The sequence below is a fragment of the Micrasema longulum genome, unplaced genomic scaffold, assembly GCF_059751315.1.
Source record: "Micrasema longulum isolate JH-2025_06_02 unplaced genomic scaffold, ASM5975131v1 h1tg001218l, whole genome shotgun sequence".
Classification (NCBI taxonomy): domain Eukaryota; kingdom Metazoa; phylum Arthropoda; class Insecta; order Trichoptera; family Brachycentridae; genus Micrasema; species Micrasema longulum.
In genome coordinates, this window is record NW_028278405.1 from 291917 (window position 1) to 316463 (window position 24547).

The following is a 24547-nucleotide window of genomic DNA, read 5'->3' on the forward strand; positions in this document are numbered from 1 at the left end:
CAGACAGTTATAAACTTCAATTCTCGGTTGAGGGCCAAAAGCAGTATAGAATATTTTTTTAAATAATTTTTACGTTCAATGTATTCCAAAATGCAACTTTTTAGACCCCTTTCCCTTTGATGCCTAAAACAATTAAAAACTTTATACATCATCGGCCCACTGTACTGAACCAAGCTAAAGAGGCTTTTAACTGCTTTTCTTAGTGAAATTGGTACATGAAGAGGCTAACACATGTTCTGGTTTGAATTATGATTTTTTGTTAATTAATTTTTAAAGTTCCTCTCTTTTTTTATTAATGAACTACTTTTTTCTACAAACATGGTTTTTTATAATATATCATATTATGCGAGTGTTTTACATATATCGTTTTTGGCTGGTAAAAAAATATATAATTTGACCGTAGAAACAGAGTTACTTAAACCCTAGTTGGATAATCAAAAAAACTTTATATTCCTGTTATAATTTTTATGTAAAAAGAATAGAAAACGAATATATGATGAATAAAAACGAATATAATGATGTAGGAACAACGTATCAGATAAAGAAGTAAGAAATTTTCTGTTCTGAGGTAGGTACCAAAACAGTTCCTTGCTTTTCGAACACGAATTAACGTTTCTAAAATACTATTTTTTTTCAAAATCGAATTTTTAGTCAAAACAAAACCCCTCGTTTTGAAGCAAAAATACATGGTTAGAAAAGATAAGCAGTCTTTGCATACAGGCAGCAGCTAATTAATTTTAAAATAAAATGAAAAATAGTGAATTAATAGTAAAAATGCCATTTCTTATTGATTTTTTATAACAGGTGAGTGATTCAACCATTTTCTATAAAACACGTTTGTAAATAATTTAGAGGTAATCCTCTATGTTTGTAAACTAAAATGTCGTAATAAAAATTCAGTAACGATTAGTTTAATGTTTTGTTGTAGAATAAATTGCTAGATTAAAAATATTTTTAAAAAGTGCATTTATTTGTTATCCATGAAATTAGCATTTAAATTTATTTCAACAGATAGGAAAAACGTTTTTGAGAAGGGAATATGGAAGTCTAGGTATTTACAGGGCTTATGTTCTGTCGTTGGCTGGTTTAAGTGTCCACTTTACACACTGTGTAACATTCACCATTCTGCTCATATTTCAGTTTCAGTGCTGCAGAGCAGCGATTATTTGATATTTTAAAATTCATGTAGATGTTTGGAGGTCGGGTATTGAGGAGCCTCAACACCATTTCACATTTCCTCAACTTTTCTATCTGGGCAGTTCAAACATGGGCAGAATGGTAAATGCCTAGACTTCCGTATTTCCTTCTCAAAAATGTTTTCCCTCTCTGTTGAAATAAATTTAAATATGAATAACTCCCTAGGGAGGAAATCAAGCCCGTTTCCAAGCATTTCGACAAACTCAAACATTGTTGAACTAAATTTGCATTCATGTTTTGAAAGATATTTTTCATTATCACAATGATGCGTAAGGCGATTTCTTTTATATATACATAAAGGTAAGATGATTAGTCTCGAAATGACCAAATCAGTTTTGATTACATATTTTTACATGTAGATCATAGAATTAAGAATAGTCCAGAAACCGCATACGAGCATCAAACAGAAGGCGACTAAACTTCTCATAACTGAGTAGTTTTACGTTTGGACCCATTAGTTTCTTTGTCGACATCGCTCAGTACGCAACTCCTGATTTGAATTCAACTATGCCGTGTTGTGTCCTTTTAAAGTGTAGAAATACTGCTAGGATCTTAAAGAAACAGGGTGGGATCACATTTCATGTGTAATTAGCAAATGAATGTGTAAGTAGCAAATACATTACTTAAAAATAGAATTATTTTTCCATCTGTCAGGTTGTCTAAGGAATCAAAATGGACATTTTGTTGGTGTTGCCAGTAAGTATTTTTTTCGACCCTTTGGTAATCTAATAAAAGAACTAATGAAAATTGGACCTCGGATTAAACAACTCTGTGGTGGATATTTGACCGACATTATCTTTAAAACATCAAATATTATTTAACGATATAAAAATATCCGTTTTATGTAAAATAAAATTAGTTTTATATTTTCAGTTCAAAGTTCATTAATTCAATTACTCTTATTAAATAACCCCTTTCTTATCTACTCTGTTGTGTCAATCAATATTTCCGCGTGCACAATAAAATTTTAGAGAAATAAAAAAATTGCTTTTTTCTCACCTTACATTTGTGTTATGATTATATTTTTCCCATCGTGCATCGGGCGACATCACGAATACGCGCGGCAAAAGTGGGGCATAGTGGGGGGATTTTCGACAGTCCAATGTATTCAAATATGATTATACGCTTCTTCCGGACTATTCTTAATTCTATGATGTAGATATTTCATTTTATTTAGCTACTTCGTTACACGAAATGAGATTATCGCATCGATTATTTTGTGCTTATTCAAAGGTGTTAATTATGTGAGGACGTAGAGACGTATGCGCTAATTGGATGGATCTCCTCTAATCAGGAATCAAAATGGAAGCCATTCACGGCGGGACAATCAGAAGCCCGAGATCAGATGTGATATTCCCTTCCCCTTCCAGGGCTGGGCAGGATACAGCTACAGGATATAAGGGATTAGATGGCTTTGTGTGAATACGCTCTTTATAGTGCCACAAACATGACCATCGGATGTGATGTAAATAGTTACAACAAAAGTGCTCTTAAGGAAAAGGAGGAAAAAAGAGGAAACTTAGTGGCGCATAGTTTTTGAACAATGTTTTGAGTATGTTCAAATGTTTATAGACATGCTGAATTTTACTTCTTAAGGTTGTTCGGATCTACATTTTTTGTTACAGTAGGGGAACATATTTTTGAGAAGGGATATGACCTGTTATTAGGTGTTTTAAGTGCCCACTTTACTTACTGGGTAACATTCACCATTTTGACTTTGTTTGAGGATCTATATTTATAAATTAAAGAGCTGATTGTTGCGAAGAGAGTCATCCGATTAAATAATTTCCCTTACTAGTAAACGCCTAAAAACAGTCATCTAATTATTATGTTATTTATATATTTAATGTTTCGCAGTGTGTCAAGCGGCGACATCAACCGGCCAATGAAAGTTCATAAGCCCTAGAGTTATCCATAAATCAAAGGTGTTTTTTCTCTCTGTTGCAATAAATTTATTGTAATTATTGATTAACATGTTAACTTTTGAGTGGCTGTGATGTCACACTAGTCGACATACGATACAAGACTTTGATATATCTCTCTTATTTTTAAAAATTATGAATTCGAATTTTTTGTAATCTTCAAATAGACATTTTCACACCCGATTTGAAAAGCGAAATTTGTATTATTTGTTAATACAAAAAATATTTGTCCTTGCTACGCCAAGAATGAATGTCCGCTAATTCAGCAACACATCTATACAGACACCTTATACAAGAGAGAGCACGAGGATATAAGTCATAACAAGGAAGATAGAGATGCTGTTTTGCGGCGGGTGTTGCCTAAAACAGATTCAGTCTTCAGTCGGCTGATGACAGTGATAAAAGACGCACGCGCGTAACATGAGCGCCGTATTTGTATTTTTTTATTTATTTTGCTATAACTGGGCTATATTATATGTTTATTCGCATAAATTATGGAAACGAAATTATTATACAGAATGTCTCTGTTTTTTTTTTTCTTCAAATATCTGAACTTGAGAATATTCCGTCTTTTACTGGTGGTAACACGATTTTACATTACCGCGCGCAAAGCGATTATTTACCACAGTCTTTTAAGAGTTAAAGTTAAACCAAAACTTAACATGTGAAATCCATATTTTAATATGTGAATCATTAACCTGAGCATAGAATTATGTATAATTAAATAGCCAAGTTGGCTAGTGAGTGAAATAATAATATAAATAAATAGATTACATTACAATTAAATATGTAGGTGCGTTGGTTTTCACGGTAACTGTTATCATTTATTTGTTTTAATTTTATTAATTCATTAAAAATAACCCTCGTTTCATGAATTTATTAAGGCTTTTTAGGTTGTGCCGTGTTAAGCCATAATAATTAACAATAAAAATAAAAGAGTAAAATTAATAAAATTATAATGATATGCGATGCAATAAAAAACAATCCAGAAAAACAATGTTTAAATAATAAAATTCCGAAGAAGACAAAGTAAAATAATTCTGTAATAAATATTTAAATATACGTACTCGTATATGTTTATGTATGAATATTATGTAAAGTTTTTGGGTGATCTCGTGAAAGTTGGATTAATTTAGACGTTTCAGCTACCATTGCAGGAACCATCTTCAGGATAATTGTGGGTTTTGTATAAAAATAAGTTTTCATGTACTAGCCATTTGCACCGTGTCGCAGTCGGCAATAGGCACATTCCTTGTCATTTTTGTAGTGTGTAGTGCCGAGAACCATGTTGAGTTTAATTTTAGCCAATATTTTTTTTATGGAAAAAATTAAACATATTGTTAGACTGAAATCAGTATTTGATTTAAATATTATAGAAATCTACGAAATAAACGCCAAGTCAATGAGTAAAGAAACAGTGATGACGGTCGGTGGATGCTGGAACTGCCGGGTTAAACTCTTGTTGTATGTATGAACAATATAAACATGCAGTGAATTGTTTCATTTCCTTACAGATACTAAAACGACATGGAAGCGAATTTGCGTTTGACCAAGTCTCCGCCGCCGCAGCCGCCGGCGTCGTCAGCACCGGACGGCGAGCCGCGACAGTACAGAAAATGGAAGAACCAGCGCGAGTTTCTCATGTGCTGCATTGCCATGTCCGTCGGCCTGGGCAACGTGTGGAGGTTCCCCTTCGCGGCCTACGATAACGGAGGAGGAGCCTTCCTCGTTCCTTATATCCTGGTGTTGTTCTTCGTGGGCAAACCCATCTACTTCATCGAGATGATCGTCGGACAGTTCTCCAGCAGAGGAAACATCAAGGCCTATGACTTGTGTCCAGCCTTGAGAGGTAAATGAACAACATTACACAAGAAGGTTCTTGAATCTTTCATATAATATATCGCAACTTTAAGACGAAAACGACTCAACTCATAAAATCATTTTTTTGAGGAATTGCAAAAGAAGTATGTAAATTGTGACACCTTCATATTCTTTCGTTGATTGTTTCATATTTTTCAAAGTAAGCACCAAATTTTGAGTTAAAAAATGTACCGAAGGCTTTTAGCTATGAAAAAAAGCGAAGTAAAAATAAAATATAATAAGTTTAAACAAGACATTTATTTAATGAGTCATTATTAGATTGAAAAAAAAACAAACAAAAGCACTTTGATAAATAAGATAATGACATAATTTTTATTAGGTCAGATCAGGTCACCTAACACATTTTTTTTTATATTTACGAAATGACATAAAAGTAAATAAGTCACTAAAATTATCGTTAATTGAAATAATAAAATAAAATTAACTTAAATAAGTCACTAAGAAGATTATTGGTAAGTCGTAACGAAACAATAACAAATCTAAATATTGGTTGTTTTAATATTTAAAAAATAAAGAAAACATGCTATTAGCATCGGAATAAAATCGAGTCAACCGGCTTTTGGTCACTATATGTTTGTCTGTGTTGCGTCCTCCACACAGAAATATAAACACTACACTAATTTCGTCGCTTCCGTACTAACAATGAATCTAAATTCTCTAAGTAATACAGAGACCGATGTAACAGCTTTGTCCTATTTCCACCCAAATGTTGCGTTTTTTTTTTGCAGAAAGATGGATAATGTTCTTTGAAGTCATTTTATGATCTTAACTCATTTCAAGCTTTTTTGAGTTGAGTCGTTTTCGTCTTAAAGGTGCGATATGATTATTCTCGTACGTTAAATGTTTTATTTAATGATAATGACAAGGTTTTATTTTCCAAACGATCTGTAATAACAAATCTTATCCAATTCTTCCAATTTTTGAGTTACATCATCGATAACAATTTGATGCCATATATAAGGTTAATCATAGTCTTATATCAGAGGCTGGGTGGATGGCTGACTCTTAAATTGGTTTGAAACTTACCTCACCCGCAAATCTCAAATTGTTGTTTTAAGTAATTTTTCGGGTTCTCCTGATTCTGTATCCTCTAACAAGGATACAACTTCGGACTTCTACTCTTTCTGATAAATTTCTTAAATATGAATAGTAATCAGAAAAACATTTTTTTTAAATTTCTTTTGTTTGCGGATAACCTTGAAATATTCAAAATCATAAAAACAATCGATGACTGCCATAAACTACAAAACAACCTAGATGTTTTCGTAAGCCTGTCGATTTGCTTAAAAATAAGCATTGAAACAATAGTGAAAGCACTCTCTCTCCGCATACTTAAAAACCATTTAAAAGACCGAGGGTCTTCCTATTAGGTTTATTCACACTTGGAACAATGTTGCACTGTGAATTTGGCAACTTTTGCGGAAGACTTCAGTTGGAAATTGTCATTCATTGTCATAACCATATTACAATTACACCAACGGAAGCAAAAACTGTGTTCATCCACTTGTTTTCCGTTACAAAAAAAGACTTCTATGGTATTTTATATAATTTGAATATATTTATTTATTTAACTTTTTGTACATAATGTTATTTGTTCATTGGCGAGCTTATTGCCAAATGGCAATTTCTTCCAACCAACCGATAAAATAAAAAAAAATAATTTATTATTCAAGTTATAGAGCATATTCAATAGAAAAAAAAAGGTAAAAAAGTTAAAAATATATAAAAATAGAAATAAACGTATTTGTTTATAAATTACCTTAAATCAAAACTATTACTCAATGGGAAAAAGGAAAAAAGAGGAAAGAGGAAAAAGGAAAGGAGGAGAGATTAAGGAAGAGAAAGGAGATGTTTCTTCAGACGTGATTTAAACAGAGATAATGTAGTAACATCTTTGATGGTGGATGGGAGATGATTCCACAGTCGAGCCGCATGGACACTATATGAGTTAGAGAAGAAAGAGGAATTGTGTATGGGTATTAAGAGAGTACCTTAAGAATGAGAACGAAGAGGTAAACCATGAACTGATAAGCGTTGAAATTTTTCACGAAGGTATATAGGAGCGTTAGGACTATGACGTACATTAGATAGAAGTGAGAGGGAGTGATAGTCTCTCCGCTGTCTAATTTTGAGCCATTTCAGTTGCCTACGATAATCAGAAATGTGGTCATATTTCCTAAGACCAAAAATGTATCTTATGCATGTATTCTGAAGTCGTTCGAGTTGCTCACAGCTTAAATCAGTCATGGAATCATCAGCGTAATCTAGAATGGGTAGTAGTAATGCTTGTACAAGAGTGCATTTAGTACTAATGGGTAAGAATTTTTGCAACCTTCTAAGTGAGTGTAGACTGAAAAATATTTTGCTGCTTAATTCATTAGTATGAGCTCGCCAGCAGATATGTTCATCCATTTGTACTCCTAGATTTTTTGCGGATTTCCTGTATTGAATATTGGTACCATTGACAATAAGAGGATTAAGTGAAGGTATGTCTAGCTTACTAAGCAATCTTTGACTACCTGCAAACACAATTTGTGTTTTAGATGGTTTTATTAGTAAACCATACTCTTTTGTCCATATAGTAAATTTTGACGCATTTTCTACAAGTCAAAACAATATTATTTAATTCAAAAGAAGTGACATTAGAAAAGCAAATAGTACACAATTTGTGAGTTAATCAATAATTGTCTTACAACAAGCAGCTGATAAAAAGATTATATGAACATCTATGTATGACATTTTTAGGTCAATAAAATTTATGCAAATGAGCCATTTCCGCAAAAAAATGGTCGTTGTCCGTAAATTGATTGAAAAAAGTTGAAAAAAACTGTTGCCTTACAGTTTACCAAAATATTGAAATTTTCAAGTTGCAAATAACTCACTATTAGAAAATAAGAATTAAGTTGAGTCTGAGTGGGGTTCGATCCTCGGACCCCTGATTCGTGAGTCAGCAACACTAGCCACGAAACCGCGACTCGAATTTTAAATAATTTATTTTAACCATGTAAAAACACTTTTTAATCCCATAGATAAGTCATTATTGACAATCTAAACCAATAAAAAAAGGGCGCCTGACGAGTTGGCCTTTTATACATTCACAACTTTTGTACCCAGCGGAAGTTCTGAAAAATATTGCCCGTGTCTATTGAGATGCCTTTCTGTGTTGATAAATTATTTAGTCTTTTCGTGCATCAAGTCGCTTACGTTCGTGATGTTGGCGTCTTCCGCAGGAGTGGGAGCCGGACAGGTCATGGCCGTGACGTGTGTGATGACATACTACTCGTCCCTGCTGGGCATCATCACCTACTTCCTGATAGGGTCCTTCTTCCCCACCCTGCCGTGGAGTGTGTGCGAGCCCGATTGGCCGGATTGCTTCTCCCCATCCGATTCCGTCAAGGGCTCGGGTAACAAAAGTTCCGCCGAATATTATTTCAAGTAAGAAACTTCCACTGACTGTTCCTTAACTTTGATGATAGTTTACTCGCATTATTGATCAGATACCAAGAGTATCATTCATAAAATTAAAGCAGATAATACTACTAACGTGTTGAATTATGGTCAGCTCGCCCACCCCACCACATATCGCACACCGCATCTGGGGACTTACGAGTATGTTTTATTGAAAGAGCCAATATTCAAGGAAAAATGCTTGTTGCCGAACGAGAAAAGCTTTCCGAAAGAGCAATCCCTAATCGGTAGCCTCGGTATATTTGTGCTGAATAAGGCAGAGTTGATCCGGAAGCATATCACATGCGCGTTATTGGATTGAGGAAAAGAGGGAAGGGAATCTTACAGTGGGATTAAATTGATTAGATGTGATCAATTCAATAAAACGATTTAAAAACGTTATGGCCATATTGTCGCTGGTTGAAAGCGCCGCTGGGGACTCAATAATTCTAAGGAATTAACGGAACTGAAATGCATAATCATTAGGTATTCTTAAAATAAAATATCCACTAGAGACTAATACCCGTATGCAGAGACAAACCTTAAGGTGAGGAAAGTACATTCTATTGTCTTCACCTTCTGGTTATTCTTTGCATTTGAAATTAGAATGTCCTTTCCTCACCTTAAGTTTTGTCTCTGCATACAGGTATAACAATATCTACAATGAACTTAAAATATTTAATTGCAAAATATTAATCCTTTATCATTTCATTTGATTTTTACATTTATGTTTAATTGTTTTAAACTTCTACTGAATGTGTTATATATTTTTTTTTAGTTTCAATTTTTGATTCTAAATCTTATGAAATTCATTAAAAAAATAATTAAACTAAATATTTTTATATCATACGTTTGTAAAAAGCAATTTTGCCGTATATGCTAATAAAATAAAATAAATGGTCAAACTATCAATAATATTATAAACTAACGTGTTACAACATACGTATTTTAAAATTCCCTTCCTCTCGAGATTTTAATATTATCAATGTGTTCATGGATGGCATTTAATCATATTTTAAATGCCTTGATTAAAGAAAAGTTGAGGTCTAGAACCAGTTTGCATTATTATTATAAGTATGAGATTTACCACAAAGTAAAATATATCATATTGAAAACGGAAAGTCACAAATTTAACAATTAAAATATTATGGTTTCACACAAGCGCAACTTTTTTCTTACAGAAAAACAGTTTTGATGCAACTCAACAACATCGACAGCGGTATCGGCGTTCCCGGCTGGAAGCTCATGTTGTGCCTGTTGTTCGTGTGGCTCTGCATAGGGCTCACCCTTCTGAGGGGGGTGAAAGGGACTGGCAAGTTCTCCTATTTTTTTGCGCTGTTCCCCTACGCCATTCTCTTGATACTCCTCATCAGGGCCGTCACCCTGACGGGCGCCGGGAAGGGTATTATGTACTTCATTAAGCCGCAGTTTGAGAGCATCCTCGATCCAAAGGTAAGGCTAAAACATTAGCGCCGCCATCCTATCGGGCACTGGGGGAATATTATGCACCACTGTTTGAATCATCTTCAATCCGTAGGTTAGGCAATTCGAGAGCATCACGTACTTCATCATACTTAGGGCACTAAATTGGTCTGATAGTTGTAACGCGTCAGTGATTATTTCAAGAGGGTAATTCATAAAATAAGGTTCCCATATTTAAAAAAATAAACCGCTTTATTGTTTTCCTTAGCATTATACATCATTTTAATGCTTAAAATTTATTCTATGTTTTTACATAATTGCTCTTTCTGTCTAAACACTTTTTCAGAAGATGCTCCAACTTTTGTATCCCCAAGTCATAAAATTCAGCCGTCATTCCTCTGAGAAATAAACAAATCGAATTAACTCTTCCTTGACTTCATCATCAGCATGGAAGCGCATTCCACCTAATTTTGCCTTTAATTTTGGGAATAAGTGGTAATCACCTCGGACTAGGTCCGGACAAAACATCCAGCCAAAATCTGTCAGCAGTTTTCGGTGAGCATTTGTAAAACTCATTTCAAACACATAATATGTCGAGAAGTGTGAAAACAGGTTATGAGTCAGTAATGGTAAAGTTCGGTGTCGAAACTTTGTAAAATATTATATTTTAAAATACCACCATTAACAAAAGAATAAAAAATATCTAAGACTAGCGGACCCGACAGACGTTGTCCTGCCCGAACGTTGGCTGGCCTGCAATTAGCTAGTTGAACAAACATTTTCTTGTAATTAATTACACACGTTATTTATTTTGGACTTCGTAGAGCTCTTTATATATACGAATATATAAAGAGTTTATTACGAAATAAGGGTTAGTTTTTCGATTTATCTCTTCGGAAGCAAAAATCTTGCACAAATCACCGCTGAAAAGAAAAATGCCCGATGTGTAGTAAAAACGTGCAAAAACTGCCCGGATAAAAGGAAAAAGACTTTTCATTGATATATAGGCACCTAGATACTTTTATATGATTGAATTCCGAAACTAAAAATTATTAGTATTCAAATAATGAATTGAAATAGGTTGAATTCCAAAACATCAATTGTTTTGAAATATAAAACTCTTTTTGCAATGTCAAACTCTGGTCTACTTACAAACAGTGGTGCATTTCGTGTAAAAATCCGTTTTTCAAAAATGTATCAAAAGTCAGATAAAATTATTAAAGCGTTACTAAAAATACATTAAAAAAACTTAATACGTAGAAATTAAGAAATTGTAAGGAAATTATTCAATTTAGTATCCATGAAAAATAATTGATTGTAAACATTAAAATAGAAACTTTTTTAATATTTACAAAAAAAAACAACATCTCCGAAATTTTTTAAATATTCATTTCAGACAAATGCATCCCTAAAAAATCGATGGATATATGCTTCTTAATTTTTTTCTACTCAATATATTTTAGATGTTATTATTTGTAAACCTTGAAGTTTTAGACGTATATTAGAAAGTTTTGCGAAAAACCGCACGTAAATCTGTCAAGGCATTTTCGAGTTTTTGCGAGACATAAAACGGCAATTTGTTTTTATATATATAGATTATAGCAAACGATATGGCAATGGTATAATGTAATTAATATAATATGAAATAAAATAATAACTACCTGTCAGAACGAAGGATTTTTCTTAACGGTAAATACAGTAATTTGACATCAGTATCACGAATAAATGAACAGCGTAATATCTCCCATAACATAAAATTATTAAATTATATTTTATAAAAAAAATATGAACGTAGTTGTGCAGAAAGTAGCCAATCCACAAATTTGAAAAAATAAGATACAGGTGTTATTGGGTGCAGTAAGGTCAATTCAATGTTAAAAACAGTCAGGCAGAATGGTAAATGTTACACAGTGTGTGAAGTGGCCACTTAAACCAGTCAATGACAGGTCATACGCCCTGTAAATGCCTAGACTTACATATTCCTTTCTCAAAAATGTGTTTCCTCTCTGTTGCAACAAGTTTAAATTATAAAAAGGCTAAGACTTCTTTAAAATATATTATTTATATGTACATATATTTATTTATATAAATATTTGTATAAATATTTTATACAGATACAGAATGTCACTTTATACTTTCTAAGTTTGAATAAGGTATAATTTAATATTAGATGTGGCTGTTTTCTTCAAACTGCATATTTTAGATTGTGTGGTCAGTCAGACTTTAGAAAATCTCAAAAATTCCCTTTTTACATAATTAAATTATTGTAGCAACTATGTGATCCTTTACAATTAAGTCGTGATTCTTGACAGTTTTGTCGGACTCATGGTTTAGTGGTCAGCGCGTTTGCCAACCATGCAAGAGGTCTCAGGTTCGATTCCCGACATGGTAAACATGGAATATTTATTTAAAAAGGGGTTTTACTCTAGAATATTTTATAGTCCCCGGACTGGCATCTGAACCGAAAGACTGATCATCCTACCTTCATGTAACAAAAGTGATCAAGATAGGCTGCGATTGGTGTACCGATGCAGTGCCTAATGTACATAAGTTGCGAAATTGGAATGATGATGATGATAAACATTAAGTACCGTTATACAGATATAAAATAATACGTTTAATACATAATGACACAACATACAACAGAGTTTTACTCGGTCAGGCTATTTCCTGCAAAATGTACCTCTTAGGTTGCGTAATCGGCTAGACTTTAAAAATCATTTAAAATGGTCAAATACATAAGTATTTATGTTTTTAATTATAAAATAAAACAATAAAATAAATAAAACAACTTTGTTTTTAACCACCAATTTTTATTTTTCACCGACCGGTTTCAAAGCAAACAAACTTCTTTGTCAAGGTTTATGTAACTTGTTATTTAAGTTAAGCTTCACCACAAAGTTAGTGCTTCAAATATAAACTTTTTAAAATAAAACGACTGCATGCCTTGGTTAACATTTTCCAAAGTAAAACACATTCCATCTGTTGCGTACATTTGATTATTCACCCTTTTCACAAAGGTGGTATTATCTCAGTTTCACTTTTTCATGGCTAGCTACTTTCCGCATAACTACCTTCATATGTAGGGACTGTTGTTCCGACACGCAGTAGTTGTGTTGCCTCATCAGTTATTGGTTTGACACCTTGCGTGTGCGCCAACAACAGTGTTTATGCACAATGCATAATATTTGTATTATAAATCGTGTAGACGCACTTTTGTGTTAAGGCCGTAACACACGGACGAGAAATCCGAACAAGAATAGAGAGATATCCGCAGAGTAATAATGCGCATGCTATAGAGGAGCCCTGGTACCAACCCTAATGTATGGAAGTGAAGCATGGAGTTGGAAAAAATGGGACGAAAGTAGACTGAATGCTGTTGAAATGCGATCCCTCAGGCGAATGTGCGGAAAAACAATGTATGATAGGTGCCCTAATGTCGAAATTAGAGCAGAATGCAAGGCTGAGTTAAGCATTATCGACAAAATTAAGAAAGGTCTTTTGCGATGGTTCGGTCATGTGGAGCGAATGAATGATGAAAGAACGGCTAAAAAGATTTATGATGCGAATGTGTCTGGTTGTAGAAGTCGAGGAAGGCCGAGAAAGACATGGCATGATCAAGTACAACAAATTCTTGAAAGTGGTCATGTAAAAAGTCGGAATAATCGACGTGCGTGCATGAGAAGATGTATGAATGTGAAGGAAGCAAAGGAAGTGTGCCAGGACAGAGTGGTGTGGCGTTCTATCCTCTCTGCCTACCCCTCCGGGGAAATGGCGTGATGGTTAGTTAGTTAGTTAGTTAGTCTATAGAGGAGCCCAAACGTAGAAAAACCATTCTATGACTATTAAGTTAGCTACAGTTCGCAGCAAAACAATGGGCCGTACTCAGGTCGAAAATAATTGCCAAATCGATATTAATTTGCATTGTAATTACTTTAAAATATGTACCTGTGTATTTATTTTAGCAGGGTTATTCCAATTTATTTTTCTACAAGTCTCTATTTATTTTATGAAACTGAAAATACACGTGTGTGCTTGTTTGTTTGTCTGTCACATCTCCGAAACGGCGAGTCGCAGTGGCCTGAAATTTAGACACGTCATTCTAGATGCGATTTCTAGGTCAACGGTGCTATTTTCAACTCAAATTTGAATCGACCTCTACTCGATACAGACTCAAACTTTCGAACGGTAAATCGTAGAATACACATGTCGAGACAATAAATGCCAGAAAACAATGTAATAACAATAATATTTTTTAACTTTGTAGTATTCCCAATTATAAATTGAAACTGCGATATGACTGCATGAAAGTAATGGTGGTCATATATCGACCATATCATCTCAAAGAAAAATAGCCCTTAAGGAATAATTTACGAGATACCGTTTTCTAAATCGAGAATCTTCAAATAATTTGTGTAATGTGCAAGCTTACTTTAAGAGAGAAAAACCGCGACTGGAGTTAAGATGTTCAAATTGTTGTATAACATATATATTAGTATGAAGAAATAAGCTGGATTAAACGGCTAGTTTTTTGGTTCACTTCTGGCTCTAGGCGCGTCTTATTAATATTTCTATTTATATTTGGAGAAAAATACAAACGGTGGCAACGATTTGTATGAATTAATAATTATTTGTTTGTTTGGTTGTAAATAAAGTTACCGGTAAACATTATTACGAATAGTCAAATATAGTGGTAAGCTGCGCATTATGGCTTATATAGACAATACGCCCATGAGACATAATTATGTTGTAGGTCTGGTATGCAGCAGTCACCCAATGTTTCTTTTCCCTGGCTGTTTCCTTTGGTAACGTATTAGTGTTCTCGTCATACAACGACTTCAGGCATAATATTTATCGGTAAGTTACATAGAAATGTTATCTTTGGTTTATCATTATGGGTGACACCAACTTGCCTTTCATATCCATATACACAAGTAGAGTGTCATCAGAAAAAAAGATGAAAGAAAATAAAACTTTTTAATATTGTTGGTAAGCAGATGTTTTTATTTTGTGATTTTATAATTGATTTAAATAAATGCTGGACTTTAAAAAAACAATGACGGAAAAAGAAATGTATCAAAAGCATTTTATAAATTTGCTGCATTGTAGATTGAATAATAATTAATCTAAATTTGTTGCAACACAGAGAATTTTTAATAATTATTTGCCTATGTTTAAACATCCTGATTTCCTTATTTAATTATGATTATCTGTTGACCTTTGTGAAGTAATAATTCCCCTTTCGAGTTTTTTTCTCTATTGCAATCAATTTAGATCTTTATAACTCCTCAGAGAGAAAATCCAGCATGCTAAAACATACTCAAAACATTATAGAATAATAAATGTTGTCTGATATTTTAAAGCAAACAGAAAAGGAACGAATAAATATTAGTTCTTTTAATACCATAAAACTTGTCATCTTAATCTAACCTCACCAAACACTCGCCACAACAATTTTTAAGTAAATTTAAAAAAGGAAAAACACCTTTAATTTCTTCGTACTAGAGTGCTTAAATGATCAAGCATAGATGAGTAACAATGCGTTAAAATTTAACGTATATATGCAAACTTATGATGTGTTTACTGCAAATACTTTTGAAAAACAATAGATTTTTTTTAGCGATGTCTTGATAATAACATCCCTGGACACGATTACCAGCTTGATAGCGGGATTCACAGTGTTTGGTATCCTCGGAAACCTTTCCCATTCCCTCAATGTTCCTGTTAACAAAGTGGTTCGAGATGGAGTAGAACTGGCGTTCGTTACTTATCCAATGGCTATTTTAATATTCTCCGACATTCCACAGGTTAAATATTTTACGATTCATTTCATTACGTCAACACATTTGGCAAAATAATATAATTTTACAGTTTTTTGGGTAATTTTAACAATCTACATACTTTAAACTGAAACAATACATTTTATAGAAGTCATTTTGGTCAGAAGAATATAAATTGTTTAAAATACTATAGCTACGTCGTTTAAGAAGCGCTCAGGATACGAAAACAGGACAATACTGTTCTAATGTGAATTCAGTTTTACGCAAATTAAATGCTATGAAGAAAACGGCTGAAGTCAGTATTGAAATTTTAGCAATAAATGTCAATTTCATTCAATGTTCCACATTTCCAAACATCATTTTTATGAATATGAGGATTTTACTTGGTTAATAAGTTGATCGGTTTATTGAATTGATAAATGTACGTATGTTTTTAGTTACGTATTTCAAAAATTTATATCAGAAATATTTGAATTAATTGAAATAAGAAATAATTGGAGTCTTTTATTTTCTGCATGTAAAATAACCTAATTTAATTACTATCTTCTTTTTAAAGCAATCAATGTATTTCAACGTTCCTTGTTTATTGTATTTTGTTGGTATAATCCAATCCTTCTAAAAATGTTTAGTTATTACGTAAATATCAGCTTCTGTTAATTCTTTTTGTTTTCCCCAGATATTTTCAGTTCTGTTTTTCATCATGATGTTTGTTCTCGCCCTCGGCTGCAACGTGGCCATGGCGTCCTCTGTCATCAGCGCCGTTAAGGACCGCTTTCATAGTATCCCGGATTGGTTGGTTGCTCTCACAATCACAATATTTGGCTTCTTCGTCAGTTTGGTCTACATCACGCCGGTAATCTATACCTTAATATATTTAAGTATCTTAACATGTCACGTACATGACTATGGTATTCTGGAAAATCGTAATTTATTCTCTTGGAAATAGGAATATCGATTATTGATTCCGTTTGATTACATGAGTCCAATCACCATTGTTGAAAAGTTCAAGAACAATAGTGCATGATAACTATTTTAATGACATGTGAACATTACTAGGGATGTTCCATCATTTCTGCACTCTGCTTCAAGATTATGACATCGCAAGGTGAACAATGGACATAAGAATAACAGAGGCTGATGCAGAAAAACCTTGCTGTTGCTACCATACGATTTTTTTTTTAATTTTCAAATATCCCAAAGCTCAATAAATAGTATATAGTAAAAAAATATAAAATCACAAACGTATAATTATGGGCCGCGTTTAATTCCTTCTTTGATGTTAGAGTATTTTCCAAGGATGTTCAAATCAACGGGATAGGTCAGACTTTTCCAGCCAATTGATTCCAATTGGAATAATTTTCGATTAGACCATAATTCTGATATGATTTTAATGATTTAAGGTAAACGGACCGTGGTCTCGTGGCTAGTGCCGCGGACTCACGGATCAAAGGTCCGAGATTCGAACCCTACTCTACTCCAACTCGTTTACCTTTCTTATTTTGTAATAAGAGTGGTGAGTTATTTACAACTCATTGGAAATGCCCCCCATAATTAGAATATTTCGGTAAATTCTAAGAAGGCAAATAATTCTTTTTAAAAAAAAGAATTATAATGTGTCAGGTTGTTCTGTATGATATTGTTAATATGTGTCAAAAATTAAAAATAAACTAGTTGATTGTGATTTTTTTTCAAATACAGATTATTTATACCCATTTTACAGGGAGGACAATTTATCCTAGTATTGGTTGACCATCACGGAGTATCAGTAATCATCTTCGCTCTGGCTATCGCTGAATTAGCAGTGTTCGTGTGGATATATGGTGAGGTTCACAGAACGGATAATTTCTGTTCTGTGGTAAGGAAATTCATTCTGCATTTAATATTTGATTTATTACATATCTCAAGATCAAAAAAACAGGGTTAGTTTTACGAATATTTACGAGATTTGACTGGACGAAGGTTTGTCGACTCGATGGATGTATCATTTTGCTGTAATGTATCGTTTTGCTGTGAAGTGGTTGGAGCATTCGTTTATCTGACGTCCTAAGTTTGATTCCTTGCAAGGTCGATATGAAATAATGGTTTAAATAGTTTCACACTGCAATATTTAACTATCCTTAGTTTCGTGTAAATGATGATTGAGATACGCTGCATTTTGGGTACCTACTCATTAGGAATTCATTAAGTGCTCAGTTCGATGGTGAGTAGCTTCCGGGTACCGGCTACCAGCTACCGGCTACCGGCTACCGGCTACCGGCTACCGGCTACCGGCTACCGGCTACCGGCTACCGGCTACCGGCTACCGGCTACCGGCTACCGGCTACCGGCTACCGGCTACCGGCTCGAACATCACTGATCGTGCAAAAACGTCATGGATATATTATGTGTTTAAGTGAATTGAAGAACTGATTGTTATTATGTGTAGTTATTACTTGTATTTTGTTCTAGGTATAAGGAACATTGCCGATGACGCGGAGTTTATGCTGTCCAGGAAAATTGGAATATTCTGGAGATTGTGTTGGGTGATAGTTACGCCCTTGACACTTATAGTCATTTTCATTTACTTCTTTGCATCATTGAATCCCCTGAAGTTTTCCGGGTCACCGTACCCAAATAGTGCGATTGGTAAATATTAAAACAACTTTTTATTTATTTAATTTAATAACATAACTTTTATTATTGGTTTTCGCTAACCACTTTTTGTAGATTTCTTCGCCATTATTAACACAGTGTGCGATAAAAATGGATTAGCATGGGTTAGCTCGAAATTTTATATGATGATCGTGTTCTTGAATATATTGCATAATATTATTTTATTGCCATTGCTATATAGTTAATGTTCCTTTAGTTCAGTTTCTTGTACATATATTTCTTCATATAACTGTTGTAGTGAGCAAGTTACGTAGTTTTTTTTTTTTTTTTTTAATGTTTGTCAATAGACCATCAAAGCCAAAGTTAAAAAAATATATATTTATCGTATTATCCGCGCTATGATTTTTTAAAGTTTTGTATTTCTGAAATTACTCACCGTGTGACGCCTCAAGTTCTCATCCGCTTCTCTCAGCCAGTTCTACCGATCAGCCCGTTGACTTACCGTAAACCGGAAATCTTTCACAATTATCTTATCATTGGATGTTTCATGTGAATTAGTGACGTCGTTTAAAGTAGTTTTTTTTTCATACATTTTCAAGAAACGTTGCCGTATTAACCAATGCTCTATTTTTTACCGCGCGTAAGAAAACATTTTATATCCAATTTCCCGTAAGGCTGAACTTCCTCATTGGCTAATGCTGTAAATATTATAGCTCTCTTGTATGTATGTATTGTTCTATGTCCAGCCGGATAAATAATACAGTTCCGTGTTTGAAATATAACCAGAACCCTGCGCGAGTGCTTTTGACTCGATGACTACTCTCAGGTAAAAATCCTTACAAGAAAATCATCTGGGGATAAGTCGACCTCGTAGTTTTGAGGTTAGCGCAATTGTCTATCATGTTTGGGGTCTCGGGTACAGTTGCCGCTCGGGTAATGCGAAATATTTATTTTAAAGATGATTTAATAATAAAATATATCTCTGTCCCTGGACTATGTATACCTGAAGCGTCAGACTGATCCACCTTACCTTCATGTTTTACAATTTTTAACGATCTGCTATGATACTTATTTTTAAAAATTTCTGGTTATTCTTTTAAAAGATCTTTACTATCAATAAGACCATTTTAAAAACAACAAAAAAATATTAACTCTGTACGTCCAGAGGGCTTTTACATGACAGACATAAAATTAAAATTAAAGGTTTTTATCGGACTACAAGTTAATGGACTCTTTCAAGAGAATTTTGGTGACAGTTGTAGTAAGGAGTGAGGAGTCCATATTGTAGAGTTATACTCTAACTGGCTTCTCACTAATGAAGTATACATCAACTTCAAAGTGCCTATGTTTTTGAATTCCTTAGTCACACGTAACATGAAGCATGTTCGGGTATTATATATAGAATGGAGTACTTTCGGGCCAGCTAAAACATATTGATCGCTCTACTGCGTTACGTTGCAAATAAAGTACGACAAGTTAATATGAAGGTAATTATTTAATAAATAACTATAAGAATAAAAATAGTGCATCAAATGACTATAATGTTTTATAGATATAAAATAAAAATACATTGCTGCGTATACTCGTACTTACGCAGGTACATAATGGAATGTGTTGAAAAACTACAACAGATTTAGGAAAAAAATTGAAGTTTGCTGTAGGTATTATTTCTTCATTTTCATCATTCCCTTTCCACACCTAATGGTGCATAGAGAACTGCAATGGTACACTAATCGCAGTGTATATTGATCATTTTTGTTACATTAAGGTAAGATGATCAGTCTTACGCTTCAGGTACCAGTCCAGGGACTGTGAATTATTCTAGTGTAAAAACACCTTTTTAAATAAATAGTTGATGTCAATTGTGTCGGGCATCGAACAGATACCTCTTACATGGTAGGCAAACGCGCTGACCACTACACCACGAGGCCGACAAAGGTATTACATAATATGTAAGTGTAGGGTAAGCACAGAGCGGTTTTTACAGCATTCGAATAATGAAAATTATTTTCATTTTATCGCCTTGGGTATTTTTACTCTAAAAACTGACGATGGAAAACGAAACATCCATATCTCCATACTCGTTACCGAGCCGGTGTAGTCTGACATTGGAGAATTTACAATATAATTGTAAATTCGCCACAACAAAAGTAGACTGGTAGGTCTATTTAATACTTTTTAGGGATGCACAGTGTGCATTTGTACACTAAAATTGAAATGTAAATATTTTTTTTTAATAAAAGGAATATTTATTTTACCCAAATATATACTTTTGAGGGCCATTTTCAACGAGTTGTAAACAACTCATTGTTAGAGAATGGGAATAATGTTGGTTGGGATGGAGTGGTGTTCGAATCACGGACCTTTAATCCGTGAGTCCGAGACACTAGCCACAGGGACACGTCAAATTTGAAATTGATTTACTTAAAAAATATATAACAACAGAAATTGAGTACATTTTTGGAAGATAATATGGACGGCTATGCTGTTACATGATTGTCATTGACGGTTTTATATGTCCACTTTACACATTTTAAAAATATTTTTTTTATATCAATGGGAGTTGCTTTATTATTTACCTTGCTTTTAATATACAAGGTTTATATTTCAAAAGAGGATTTTTCTGCAATTATATTTCTTTAAATTTATTTTAACTGTTGGGATCAGGAAGGATATACTAAAGTGGGCCAATCAGGAATTTCTCAGCATTGGCTCACGTAGAGAAGAAACCACTTAAAACTCTTCGGGAGAAGCTGGTCTGTTGGCAGTAGTCAACAGGCCTTGCGTTCTACTAGTTCGGCATTTTGTTCCCCACTTTGATTTATTTTACCAATTGCCTGCACTATTTTGACCATGCATAATACTACCTCTTGTGTGAGTTCTTTATAACCTATCACCGATGGGATGTCGCGTAGATATTCACCCAGGCTTCTGCGTTGCGCCTCCAGCTTTTGTCTCTGAAAGCTGAAAAAGGGGCAATGCATCATTTGGTGAGGGAACTGTCTCAGGACTGTGAAATATTGTTGTGTATAAACACTCATTTAAACGTTTAATGTCGGGTATCGAGCCTGAGACTTCTTGCAAGGTATGCTAACCATTAGACCGCGAGGAAGCATCAGTAAAATTACATATATTACTTGCAGGAAATATATAAAAATATTATCATACATTTAATTTCCTTCTGCAGAATTTTAACCTAAGACGGTCACAATTGTTTTTTTAATAATAAAGTATAGTCTAATAAATATCAATCCACCGTAATTTGATCGCATCATGTAGATTTGTACGACCGGGGCTGGTTTGAAATAGCCAAAATGTTTTTTTTTAAATTCATTAAAAATTTATTGAATAAATAAGTACATATTAAATACCAGGGAATCCATATGAAACTAGTGAATTTTAAAATGAATACGGAGCGTCTTTGCGAATATAATACTAATGTAGGTACATTGCTTTATAAACTATAAATGATTTATGTAATTACATAAATGGTTTCGTTCGACGGAATTCCACTAATAACTATATTTAAAATAATATTTATGTTTTAGATATACATGTATATCTTTTATATACACCGTAAAAAAGTATCATTAAAAATTTAAAATAAATAAATATTAGTAACCCCTTTACACATTGTATTAGATTTGTATTCATCCTATGTTCACATTTATATATCTTTTATTCTGTATTACGTAAATTTTTTGAAGCAAAGAGCTGAAAATTGATGTAGGTTAGATGATTTTTTTGTTTGTGAAAAATGAATTTTGTTGACGTTTTGTTTTAGTTTGTGGATGGTTGTTGTCCCTGATTGGATTTATGCAGGTTCCACTGTACGCTGTTTATGCTTATTACAAACAAAAAGACAAACCGGATACTGCGGAAGTAAGTCAAACTAATACCTTATTTTTTTATGTCCAAGCGGATGAAGACTATAGTGAAAAATAACTAAGACTCTGGACTAGTGTTTTCGACTCAAAGGCTACTCTCAACGAAAGCAGTAGTGTTTAATCTAATTTGATCCGAATAGCGGTTTATAAAATTGGAATTTTAAGAAGTAACTCATTGGCAAAATGTTTTTTGATAGAAGGACCTTCAATCTTTTAAACGGTGTTCGGGTTATTATTTTATTTTATTTTATTTTATTTTATTTTATTTTATTTTATTTTATTTTATTTTATTTTATTTTATTTTATTTTATTTTATTTTATTTTGTTTTATTTTGTTTTATTTTGTTTTATTTTATTTTATTTTATTTTATTTTATTTTATTTTATTTTATTTTATTTTATTTTATTTTATTTTATTTTATTTTATTTTATTTTATTTTATTTTATTTTATTTTATTTTATTTTATTTTATTTTATTTTATTTTATTTTATTTTATTTTATTTTATTTTATTTTATTTTATTTTATTTTATTTTATTTTATTTTATTTTATTTTATTTTATTTTATTTTATTTTATTTTATTTTATTTTATTTTATTTTATTTTATTTTATTTTATTTTATTTTATTTTATTTTATTTTCTTTTATTTTATTTTATTTTATTTTATTTTATTTTATTTTATTTTATTTTATTTTATTTTATTTTATTTTATTTTATTTTATTTTATTTTATTTTATTTTATTTTATTTTATTTTATTTTATTTTATTTTATTTTATTTTCTTTTATTTTATTTTATTTTATTTTATTTTATTTTATTTTATTTTATTTTATTTTATTAAAAACAGACTAACAGACTTATACAGATTTATAAATTTATAAGATACAATTATACCACAAATACATATCATAAAGTCCAATTAGAGGCTTCCACATAATATTGTTTTTTTCTTAATTAGTATGCTAGCATCCCTCCTTTTAAGGATATTGATATTCCTGAATAAAATACGAAATCGGATGGAAAAACAATGAAAATTAAAGTTTAATTTTCTGTTACATTTTTATTAATATAATTGTAATATCATAATAATTATTTCTTGATTTTTTGTTTTTATTGTTTTATAACTATTTACTTACCCAACAATTAAAACACTTTAATAAATTGTATATATATTAGCAAAAATGCATTAAGTCATACAAAACCTTTCTTATTGTTGTTGATAGATCAATGTGATCACTAATGTGAGAGACGCCCCTTCTTTATTTACATTTGAGTCAAGATTGAAATGTCACTATCTAAATATTTAAATTGTTCTTTTATCCTTCTTCTTTCCTTCCCACCCCCTCTCCTCTCTTCATAGTAAAATGTTTTTTTTTTTTTAATGTATTTTTTTATTAATCTTTGCTTTTAATTTTTGTATAAAAATGTAAGATTCAATATTTCCATGTATTTATAATTTTCTTAAACTCAACGGTTTGGGTAGGTAGGAAGAAATTGCCTTAAGGCAATATGCCCGCCCTTATATGTATATATATTGTATACGTACATAAAGTGTCAAATAAATAAATGTAGCATTTCTTATGATTGTCCCTAAAATGTTTAATTATAAAATTAATTGTAAATGCCCATCAAACTTTTAACCTCAAATATCTCTAAACGAGTAATTTTGACAATATTTGAGTTTGTCCAAATGTTTGCAGACAAAAAACTGGGTTTCGTTGCGTTGCTCTTTAGGTTTCAGCTCTTTAACTTCACTAAAATCAACAAATTGAAGAAATATGGATGTTCAAACATAGGCAAAATGGTGAATGTTACACAGTGTGTTAAGTGGCTACTTAAACCAGCCATTGACAGGTCATAAGTCCTGTAAATGCCTAGACTTCTATATTATCTTCTTTAAGGTATTCTCCATCCCTGTTGTAATATTTGTCTGTTTTTGATTTCCAGAGAATACGTGTTATATTCAGACCCCTAGAGGAGTGGGGACCAATCGACGGGGCGACGAGGAAGGAGTGGCTGCAGTATAAAGTTGACAAGCAAACGGAGAGGGATGGACGAGAGGGCCTCTCTAGAGGGCGGAAGATCTTCAATAGTCTATTTGGATATTAGTCGAAACAAAAATGCAGACGTTCATATCCCTTTTTCGAATATTGTTGTGTATTTCAAAGTTCTGTAAGACAAAGAATAGATATGTTTTTTATTTAAAATAAAAAGAGTGGAATCAATTTTACGTAGCTCAAAAAGTGTTTTACAATACAGAAACGTCACGAAGCCCGTTAACAAATAAAAATCATAAGTTACAATTACTGCACATGATGTGAATAAAATAAATATTTTTTGTTTGAAAAATTAAAAAAAAAATACCCTAAAAATCTTTCAATGCTAGCTTTTTTATTATTTAATTTTGGTCACTTTTGCGAA

At 32.5% G+C, this 24547-nt stretch overlaps 1 protein-coding gene across 2 annotated transcripts; it reads left to right on the forward strand.

Moving 5' to 3' along the window:
* The first annotated feature begins 677 nt into the window (after nt 1–677).
* LOC148276432 (sodium-dependent nutrient amino acid transporter 1-like) lies at nt 678–24547 on the forward strand. 2 transcript variants are annotated; one of them, XM_088234282.1, is made up of 11 exons: nt 678–804; nt 4634–4968; nt 8231–8435; nt 9629–9899; nt 14623–14726; nt 15490–15676; nt 16326–16502; nt 17370–17469; nt 18098–18274; nt 22026–22123; nt 24074–24547. In XM_088234282.1, the coding sequence occupies exons 2-11, from the start codon at nt 4647–4649 to the stop codon at nt 24233–24235; spliced, it is 1803 nt and encodes a 600-aa protein (XP_088090408.1). In that variant the 5' UTR covers nt 678–804; nt 4634–4646; the 3' UTR covers nt 24236–24547. The 2 variants fall into 2 exon arrangements, with proteins under 2 accessions (XP_088090408.1, XP_088090409.1); XM_088234283.1 differs by lacking the exons at nt 17370–17469; nt 22026–22123; nt 24074–24547 and having other exon boundaries at nt 18098–18229.